This window comes from Aedes aegypti, chromosome 2 (assembly GCF_002204515.2).
Source record: "Aedes aegypti strain LVP_AGWG chromosome 2, AaegL5.0 Primary Assembly, whole genome shotgun sequence".
NCBI classification, from domain to species: Eukaryota; Metazoa; Arthropoda; class Insecta; order Diptera; family Culicidae; genus Aedes; species Aedes aegypti.
The window spans coordinates 182,440,807-182,451,846 of NC_035108.1; the positions used below are offsets into that span (position 1 = coordinate 182,440,807).

An 11,040-nucleotide genomic window follows, 5' to 3' on the forward strand; every position below is an offset into this window, starting at 1 on the left:
AAATTGTGACATATTACGGATCAGTGCGCAAAATCAAGAGATTTTCAACTCAATGCATCTGTATTGCATGGTTTGGCGAAAGCTAACAATGTGTCATATATTACTGCAAAAAAAATAGCAGTGTTAGAGCTGGAAACAAGGGTAAAATGCCCTTTTTTGTGATAGTGCATTGTATTAACTGAGACACGAACAGTTTTCGCTTCACATCAAGTTTTCCACCCATTTTTGTCTGCTAAAAATGAAATTAACAAACCTTGATGTTTTATTAATTTTATCCTTAGTGCTATTATCTGAAAATGTCGAATCCAATGCTTAAAATGGCAGAAATATACATTCTTTGGAAGTGATCCATAACCGTGGTAAACAATCATTTCCTGGTCCATATTATGGATCACTAGTTAGAAGTGCTAATATTCGGAAGACAGAATCAACAATCAAGAAAAATGTTTTCCAAAGATGAATTCATACTAAATCGAAGGGAACGAGCATGTTTTATACTATAACATTTGAATTTTACCACCTGTGGGAGCTTATGAATGCTGACGGCACTTCTTACAGAAAACTACCATATAATGATAGCTGTGTGGTACCAACTAAACATTTGTCAAAAACGCCGTTATTTAGCGGTTGAATGTAATGTTTAACATTACAAATGGTAGAAGACAAATAGTATGACATGCGGGAAAAATATGTTTTACGTCAACGTTTATGTTTTGAGCGAGTTATCCGATGTTCATCGCCAAAGTGATCCGTCACTGTGGGTGATCCGTAACTGTGTGGGCATGGTGTATCCATATGTTGCATCGCCATTTTAATACTTCAAATGGTGAAGCGCATAACTGATACTACCTCAAATATAGTTCATAATTGCAGGATTGTAATGAAACATGTTTTGCGATCATTTGAAATCCGAAAGCGAAGTAGGTTCGTTGAGATTAAGTTCAGTTTACAGCTTCTGATTGCTAGTTTGTAATGCTCTGGGCCAGTGGTGATTATCGTTTTTCACTAATTTACCAACTTACAAAAAATACCAGTACATGTATTTCATAAGAATGCATCAAATTTATTATCAAGCGGAAGCATGGTATTCAAACTAAGAACTCGTATTTGAATACCCTAATCAATCATCGCATTTATCTCGATGAAGCAAAACAAGTGTTCTCACTAAAATGCGTAAAACACTGCAAAGTTCGTCTCGCCAACCGAGCAGTCCGGAGAGAAGGCAGTGAGTTACGAAGTCATCAGATAGACGTTCTTCTCTCGCAGCATTCTGGTAATCTGTCCTGGTTTTCTGTTCACAAAATATCATCGATGGATGAATCTTTTGTATTGCTCAATTTGTTCTTGACAGGCTATCATAAAAACCTGTTCAAGGATTTGTAGCAATTGTTTGACGATGTTATAATGAATAAATTAACATGCATCAAAACCGTTACCTACACTACACATCCGACAAGTGACGGTGAATCAAATGAGAAATATTTCTATGAAGTGTTAATTTATGTGCGCGATTGTGCCAATACCAATTGAGCGCAAACATAATCAACCCTTCATTACAATCGTTTCTACATGTGTACCTAAGACACAAAAAAACCTCAAGCATAATTTTTTTCAAGCATCTCAATTCGTGGGAAAGGTAATCAAAATTTGTTTATACCACTAACGACCTTCAACAGTTGCGATTTGTAATACCGGTTTAAAAATGTTTACGTTTTATTCGGATGACTTAGAAGTGTTTAATCGTACGTAGATCTGTTTGCGCCAAGCGTTTTTAATGGATTTATTAAACTCAACGGTTCTAAATCTAAATCAAAAGTATTTCGCTTCTTCACTTTAATTACTTTATAATGACTGCGGTGCGGCTTGAGAATAACTCTAAATAAAACAAAGCGTGTACTAAAATGGCAGAACACAAATGATTGAAATGAAACTAAGACATTTGCTCGTTTTTGTTTTAATAATGTTTTGTATTGTTGTAATGATAAAAAAAAACATTATTTGTATTCTGCTCTACGACTTTCAAGAAAACTGGGTAAATTTCTGAAGGTTTTGTTTCTTGCGGTTTTTTAACTTACCTACGTGTTTGCATCCATAATTTTCAATAATACATCTTACATGTATCAATCACATTAAACACTTCAGTAATAGTCTTTTTTTAGACGACACGAATGCACCCCGGTGAAAAGTATCTCTAATAAATAATAATAATAATAAGTAATAATCTTTTCCATATTAGGTAAGTCATTTAATATTTATGGTTAAAAAATGATGTTATCGACAGGTTTGAGTCCCCTTCACTTAATATTACTTCAAAATAAACACGAGAAAATATATGTTTTCTCATTATGAGCATGAACATAGATGACCTACAATTCGCAGCTGCTACTCCGTGATTGACCAGAACAATCGAAGTGCCGATCACGTCCTTACGATCATTGAGGAATGGAAGGAATGTTAGTTAGACAATCATTGTTACTAGAGACCGAGTATACCTCTAAATCTCCACAGTTGTCATGGAAAGGATATTGGGTTAGTGGAATCAGGTAAAGATCTGAGAGACAGGTGATACGATCCATGATATATTCACGCCTAACTAAATTCGCGATATAATTCGATAAACGCATTTTACGCCAGAAAAGATTTGTCACCGCCTCCACAGGAGCAAGCGGAGTGTTCAAAGGATCAAACACTACTAAGGGGCTGTCCATTAATTACTTAAGACTATTTGGCGGTTTTCCGACTTTTACCCTCCATAGTAAGATTTATGGTATGAAAATTGATCCTGTTCCCATCACCTGCCTCTGCAGGAGCAAGTGACAACATCAAAGGATTAAACACTACGGGTTCATTCAAATATTACTTAACGCAAGACCCCCTCCCTCCCCTACGTAACAGCTTTTGCATGAAAAGTTTTAAATGTTTGTATGGACCGTAACACTATGTAAGACCCCCTCCCTCCCCCTATTGCGTTTCGTAATATTTGAATGATCCCTACTCTATAAAGTTATGACAATTATGAGTGCCAAAAACTTTTCGGGGAAATAGGCTATTTGGAAAAAAAAACAGGATGTTCAGGGAACTGGCATTCCACGAATATTCGGCGAAACGACATTTTGGGTACCGACATTTGGTAGAAGATAGCACAACCCTAATAAACTTCCCACACGCGGAGAAATAACCGTGTAGCCAGGCCCGTCCCACTCGGGTTCAAATAAGCCTTTACATCGGTGGACAATCGGTGCTAACACGGGACTGTCATCTCCATAGAAGAACTGTCAAAGAGCTTCCCGATCAGCTGATTTGTTACGTCTTGTGAATAGGCCTATTGGGTACTACTTCTAGTATTGCATTCGGTCCCTTGGTACTGCAAAAGGTATTCAAGCTTTACAGATCGTTCTATTACTTTATGTGCCATAAACTTTTGGGCAACTGCAAGGAACATGCAGGTCTTTATTTTGTCTTTGGTGTAGCTGTACACTCAGAGATAAATATAGTCACCAAATAGCCTACCTAAGCTTATCACACTAAAATTGCTGGTAACTGTACAAAAAGTTTAAGCCTTCAAGTGACCTTCTTGTTTGAGCAATGACAAAATAATATTTTGTCTCGATCGACGAATGAGTCATATAAAAGTCAAATTTCGCCGAATATTTTGAAACTGCACTTTGTCTTAAAACCAAGAAAGTTTCGTTAATTTGTCCTTTAGTTGTATTATTCCTTATTGTACTTTGATTCACGTATTTATACGGTCACAATACTACCCACCGATTCAAGTACTCTCTACCTGTTATGTTCGATTGGCTCTGATAGCTCTCCGATAGTAACGGGACTTTGTGGAATGTTAACGGGAATGGTAATGCCATAGAATATGCTTTGAAAACATTCTGGCCAGTAAATGGTACAGTCGCTCTATTCACAGTCTGACGAATAGAAAATCCCAAGAACTGGCAACGTAATAATCTCAATAAATTCGTTGGCAATCGAACAAAAAGTTTAAGCCTTCAAGTGACCTTCTTGTTTGAACAATGACAAAATGATATTTTTTCTCGTTCAACCAATGAGTTTCATGAAGGTCAAATTTCGCTAATATTTTTTAACTGCACTTTGTCTTAATACTAATGAAGTTTTGATATTTTTTCTGTAATGCGAATTACTTCTTATATTTTGTTGATTTACATATCTCTTCGGTCATAATACTGCTAACCGATTTAAGCACTCTCTAGGGACCTTCCATAAATGACGTAGCATTTTTTCACTGACTTTTTACACCCTTCTTCTCCCTCGTAGCATTTAGTCACAAATGGGGATACCCCCCTTGGAAAATACGTAGCATATCAAGTAACACCCCCCGCCCTAAATTTTTTATTTGTTTCTAGAAAAAATCTAGGCTATTTCATCAAAAGCATTGATATACAAAAATAAACGGATTATTTGACTGAGTAAGAATTTCTGCAACATTTAACGCACTGAATAAATATCTTGTTGTTGTTGTCTGTGTTTTACTGTAAAAACATTAATATTTGCCTAATTGAGCATATTGTATTCTTTTGAAGAATTAACCCGTATAGGCCTGAGTGAAAGCAAAAATTCTAAAACCATCACCGCTCAGCGAATTCTTCATGGATTCAAATGAGTATTTGTCAGTATACTAGCACACATATCTAGTTTCTAGAAGTAGACAGAGGAACGCGGAAATATTCCTGTGGCTGGAGTAATTCCGGTGGATCACTGGGTCAGGTCGGGTGAGAGAGTACTGTGCGTTTGTGCCCCTGAAGGTAGTCAAATTTTAAGCCACAGATAATTTCCGGAATCGGCTATAATGTAGCCACTACTTAGCGGAATTTTAAGAAACGTGTATCAGTGTAAAGCTTTTAGGGAACAATTGAATTGGATAACTATGAGTTTTGCATTTGATTAATCCTACAAACGACCATTTTCGGGTCCCGCGACACCTCAAACTTACGATAAAGTGGCCAATTTGTATCTGAACATCTGTGCCAAGCTTATGATATCGTATTTCAGTACATAATTATGTTTGATTTCTACTTTTCGAGAATTGAAACGGCTTAGTATCCATCAAATCTATAGCCGGTTATTCCAGGCATTACGTCCGAATGGTCACATCCGGTATATTTTAAAAGGTGCAAAACTCTTCATTTATAATGTTGATTATCAGATCTTAATGATTTATGCAAATTAAAATGATTATCATTACAAATAAATAGAAGTAACTTGGCATGTCCCAAAAAATAGCCCTTTTTTACCCGACTTGACCCAGTGACACACCGGAATAACTCCGGCCACAGGAATATTTCCGAGCTCCTCTGACAAAAAATCATTTGATACGTTAAGAATTCGCTGAGCAGTGAGGGTTTCAGTGCTGTTGCTTTCATTCAGGCCTATACGGGTTAAAGCTCCAACAAAAAATATGAATACAACTTGAACGGTTGATTCTATGTTTGGTTAACAAATGGAAAAACAATTGCTTCCAAGTCGATAATGCATTGATTTTTACTTAACTTATTAAACTTTTAATTTGTTTATTCACAAATAAAATAGCTTAGACCCGAGTACACATAACTATTTATAGCTTGATAAAATCTGTTTGATCAGGAAAATTTTAAATTTCTGAGATTTTTTTAAATAAAATCTCATTTATGTTTTGAAGCTGAATCATAATTTTATAACCCAGGTATGATAAGACAGACAAAGAAGCTTGATAGAAAAAAACTTTTTTACCGAAATTATTTAAAATGCTACGTCCCCTAGTTGTGACCTCTCCCTCCCCCTCGTCACACATTGTCACAAATTCTCGACGACCCCCCCCCTCCCCCTAAAATGCTACGTCATCTATGGACGACCCCCTACCTGTAATGTTCGATTGACTCCGATGCAATTGGCTCCGATATTTCTATGCGCCAGACTGTGAATAGAGTAACCGTAGTAGGGGAACATGGTCCAAGACGCACTGATGGGGTAAAATGGCTTACCTCAGAACGTTTCAATTACAGTCGCCTCTCCACATCTCGATATTGAAGGGACCATCGAGATAGGGAGAGATCGAGACATAGAACAAGTTTTTAACGAATACTAGATTGAAAATCAATCCGTTACCAAGAAAATTAAAAACAAACAGATGCCATTTCGTCGTCGCAAATTGTTTTGAATCTTTAAAATCTAGTCTAGTTACCTTTGATAATGGGTATCACATCGAGATAAGGAGATATTGAGATAAGGAGGATATCGAGATATGGAGAGTGAAAATGTATGCAGGATGAAGGGACCGAACAAATCATCGACATAGGGAGAGATATCGAGATGTAGAACATCGAGATGTGGAGAGTCGACTGTAGTATTCTTTGCCAAACGATGCTAAAATATGTTTACCCAAAAGTTGTCGCTACAACCCTTGGACATGAGCTCAAAGATTTTTCCTTATTTTCCGGTGAAATTCGACATTTTTAACGTTTGTGCCAAAATATTAAGGTTTTCTGATAATTTCATTAAGGAATAAGCGTTTCCATACCACAAAGCAAACTCATGGAGAAACTTGGTTGCTAACTACTAGTTCACCATACTAAATGGCATTCTACCCCATCCATGTTTAACTCATTTTGAACCAACCCCATTTTTTAATCAACTTTTGAACCCGTAAAAAAATCAAATTTGGGAAATACTTTCATGATGGTAGCTATCAAATATTGTAAAGTTACTGTTAGGACTTCGAATTGCGTTAAAATGTGGATCTTATTAGGAGAAAACGACACAAATCCTTAGTGGCATTTTGGACCATTTGACCCTAAATGGTTGATATTAACGTATTGGCTGCAGATTGGAACAAACTCACCGAATACAATTTTCGAAGTTACATTGCAATTCACCGCTTCTCGCTCAGTACAGTTCACCGAAATGCTAAAATTGGGTCCTAACATTTTTAATCAATTCTTGTTTTTATTTAATAATACAAAAGAACATGTTCTTGTGACTGCTTCAGCAATTTTTCCAACTAAAATATTGACTATAACATATTAAAACTTTATATTTAAAAATAGTTCCAAATATGAACCTTGACACTTTTGATCATGCCTGTCGACAATAATACCACAGGGGTTTTAGTTTTAACACTGGGGTTGTTCCTATCTGGCATTTCGGAAGGGACACGGAAAACAAAATATACCCAAAATTTGAGTTTAAACCAAAGGGTGTGACAAAACCTAAAAAATGTAAAAACATGTTTTTTGGTCTTAAACCATCGAGAATCATTTAAAAACTTAGTATACATGTGTTTCTGGTCTAAACATAAGCGTTTGGAACTAAAATTGAAACATGACTTAAGGACCCTATTGCTTCTCTCCATTACTCTACCGAATGTTAGATCCACACTCAAACTGTCTTCTTAGGCTTTGAACGGTTTCACCGATATGTTTTACTTTTGGTTAAAATCTGACATTTCGATTCGAGAACAAACGTCAACATCCCACCGCAAAATCGCTAGTGTTTGGTAGTGGTTTTAACCTCCAAAATGCGAAATCATCACCTCCAACTTAGTTCTAATACCCACCGTTATATGAATTAGGGTGACGCGTTGATCGTCGCGAGTCGTTAAACAGTAAATAGTCATTTTCCCCTCTAATGGCTAAATTTAACTTCGCGGTCGACCCATTTGAATTTCGACAGATGAAAAGTACTTCAGAACAAAGTCGAAATATGGTTAGTTATTCTCAAATTTCTGGGAGCACGGAATAACTTTTGAACCGTCAAGTTTAACCATGAGCAGGGTTATTTTTAACCGGATGGGGAACTGTCAAATTTTAACAGAAAGTAAAACAAATCGGTGAAACGATTCACAGCGTAAATCAACACTTTCATTTCACCAATTTTCGACCCATTCATACGATTTAGGCCTACTTTGTATGGAAATCCGAAAATTGGCACAGAGTTCTAGTAGGTCGAAAACTAGTGCTTTCACTCTATTCATCGAAATATTCTCCGGGTGGCATAGCACCACTCACCGTTTTGATATTTTCACCGGCCGAATTGGAATAATTAAGGAATCGAAATAAAACGTGGCAGTAAAAACAAAACACATCCACCCGAACACACAGCCTTCTGTGATCCAGAATATTGTATCAAAACATCATAGGCAAAAATCTCGCAAGAGTTTTAAAATAACAGTGTTATATTGTCTCCACTCTGTGCACTAGCAGAAAGCATAACATGAAAATAGCGAGATTTTTGGCGTACTTTTAATTCCAGCTAATGCTCTTGAAGATGTGAACAGGGGTGGGTACAAGTCGACTGTTGTGACGGCCATGTTTAGATTCCGGGATGTTTCGACAGGAAATCGACAAGAAAAATAATTCTGGGAAATGGTACTTTATGACAAATGGTTTTCTGCTAAACGGTACATTTTGGGAATGGTTTTCTGGCAAATGTCATTCTGGCAAATAGTTTTCTGGTGATTGGTTTTCTGGCAAATATCGCATCATCTATAAAAAAAACCTCAAATTTTCGAGGAAAAAAAAATGTTTTGCTCTATGGTGCGCTCAGGAACTCAGGAACAGAAATCAAAAACATGCCGAAAACTGGTGAAGCTAATTCAATACTCGTCACTATAATTTTCAACACAAAAACAAATTTTGGGACCATTTCTTTCATTTTTGCTACTAAACATGGATGGATACTAAAGTTTTCATATAACGTATCACAATTTTCAGCATTCTCTAGCCTGAATCATAAAAATGTTTTCCTTTAGGGTGGCGAATACTGGGGTGTACCCTAATAACCAATTATCTAATCTTAAAAGATACACATAAACTAATCAATCACTTTATTTTTTTCTAAACAGCACAATCGAATTGCACGCACGCAGGATGTTTAGTTTTCGATCATCGGACGCACAGCACAAAATGATGTACATGAGTATGCTTGCATTACTCATAATTCCATACTGCAAAGGACAAGCACAGATCACTGCACTGGATGCACCGATCTTCGTGGAAAAATTTCGCAGTCTTCGCGGCTTCGCACTTAATTTTATTGGTACTACCGGGGATGATAGAAACAAGTTCAAAGCAAACCTACGTAACGGGGTAAGTGTGGGATAACAGTGAACGTAATTAATGCTAATTAAATGTATTTACAGAAAGTACAAACACAATATCCTGAAGATTTCCCATTCTTTTGCAACACTACTGGAATGAGAAGTCCGACAGCTCCGAACTCTGTGAATGAGCTTCGTCCTGGCGATATAGACATAGTTGGAGCTATTGGGGACTCGCTAACAGCCGGTCATGGTGCTATGGCTACAAATATACTAGAAGTAATGGTAGAGAATAAAGGTCTCTCTTGGAGCATTGGGGGTCAAGGGACATGGAGACAGTTTCTTACGATACCGAACATATTGAAAGAATTCAACCCAAATTTATATGGCTACCCGATTAAAGATGGTATTTCCATAAGAAAAGCTTCACGGTAAGTACAAATTTCTGAACACACTTTCGAATCAATGTTCAAATGCCACAACTTGAGATCACTAGCTTTAATGCAGCTGAAGGAGGTGCTATGAGTCAAGACATCCCACACATGGCAAGGAACCTAGTCAAACGAATGCTCTCTGATCCACGCGTCGATATTCAGAACCACTGGAAACTGATAACCATTCTGATTGGAGGAAACGATTTTTGCGCCAACATATGCTACACAAACCCACCGGAGAAAACTTTGCTGTATCACGAAAAAAACATATTGTCTGCTCTAAGAACATTTCGCGATTATTTGCCTCGTACCTTTGTAAACCTTGTGGCAAGCCCAAGTAAGTTTATTCCGTATTTTCCACGATTGAAATTTTCAAATGAGATAAAAAAAATACTGCATTTAGATTAATTTTACCTTTCTGTTTTACCATAGATGTTGAAGTTCTAACCCGGTTCAAGGGAAAACCACAGCAATGCGTCACGATGCACGTAATCGAATGCCCTTGCTTTTTGGCTACAAGATTTAGCCGGGAAAAGAAACGATACATTAAACTGATCGAGAAGTGGAACCTTCTGCAGATGGATATTGCAAATCGGAAGGAATTCAACAACAAGCCTGATTTCGGAGTTGTGTTTCAACCGTTCATTATGAATCTCACGTTTCCCGACGACCCGAACGGCAACACCGACTTCAGCTACATGTCTCTGGACTGCTTTCATCTGAGTCAAAAAGGTTATGCGCGAGCCTCCAATGCATTGTGGAACAACATGTTGGAACCAATCGGTGAAAAATCTAGCATCTGGGAGAAAGAATTCGCCAATTTCAAATGCCCATCGCCAGACATGCCGTACATTCGTACTTTGGGGAATAGCTAAACTGGAGTGTGTAACAGTTAACGGCATAGACTTTAATTTGTAACTGTGATAAGACTGTTCGCCGCTTAGTGTTCCATTTTAAACCTAATGCAAAAATAGTGATTTATGCCAGATGAAAGCTAGGGAATACTTTATACGTAATATTTAATAGCTAAATGTCATTCTCATGTAGAGATAATAAAAAATCAAAATCCATCCAACATATCACAAGTTTTTTTTTCATATCTGAAACACCTAACATTATGCTTTGTAGTTTAAGAGATGTCAAGCAAATATCTTCCTATGCTTATTTCAGGACGTAGTCCCTCCACAGTAGGAAGTATCCCATTAGAGCTGTTCAAAATAGATTGAAATCAGTTTGATAATAAAGAGTTGGCTAAATGGGCATAACTAGATTGAGACAGGGCACGTGTACAGACGCATTTTTTTTCTGCTGGGCACAATGACACAAGGACACCTGGAACCTGTTTCAGAAGGAACTGGTACATATAATATTCGACTGTTCAAATTCCATGTTTTTTCATTCCAATTTGCAAGAGCATCAAGAGGACCAACAACTAGATTTGGCTGGATTTGTTCGGAGTATTTCGGAATCTATTCCGGTAGGGTGTACAGTATGGCCCATAAAAAAATGCGAAAATTGTTTGAACGTGAATCTAGCATCCACAAGCGTTATTTTCATTGTTTT

The 11,040-nt window shown here is 37.1% G+C and overlaps 1 protein-coding gene across 2 annotated transcripts in view; it reads left to right on the plus strand.

Annotated features, from left to right (window-relative positions):
• Positions 1–10,554, plus strand: part of LOC5573283 (phospholipase B1, membrane-associated) — a 59,994-nt gene extending 49,440 nt beyond the window's left edge. For both annotated transcript variants that reach the window (XM_001654437.2, XM_021843337.1), the window contains exons 2-5: positions 8,849–9,092; positions 9,146–9,474; positions 9,540–9,814; positions 9,910–10,554. In XM_001654437.2, the coding sequence (XP_001654487.2) occupies positions 8,874–9,092; positions 9,146–9,474; positions 9,540–9,814; positions 9,910–10,352 (1,266 nt within the window). In that variant the 5' untranslated portion in view covers positions 8,849–8,873 and the 3' untranslated portion in view covers positions 10,353–10,554. The remainder of the gene's footprint in view (positions 1–8,848; positions 9,093–9,145; positions 9,475–9,539; positions 9,815–9,909) is intronic.
• Positions 10,555–11,040: the final 486 nt, after the last annotated feature.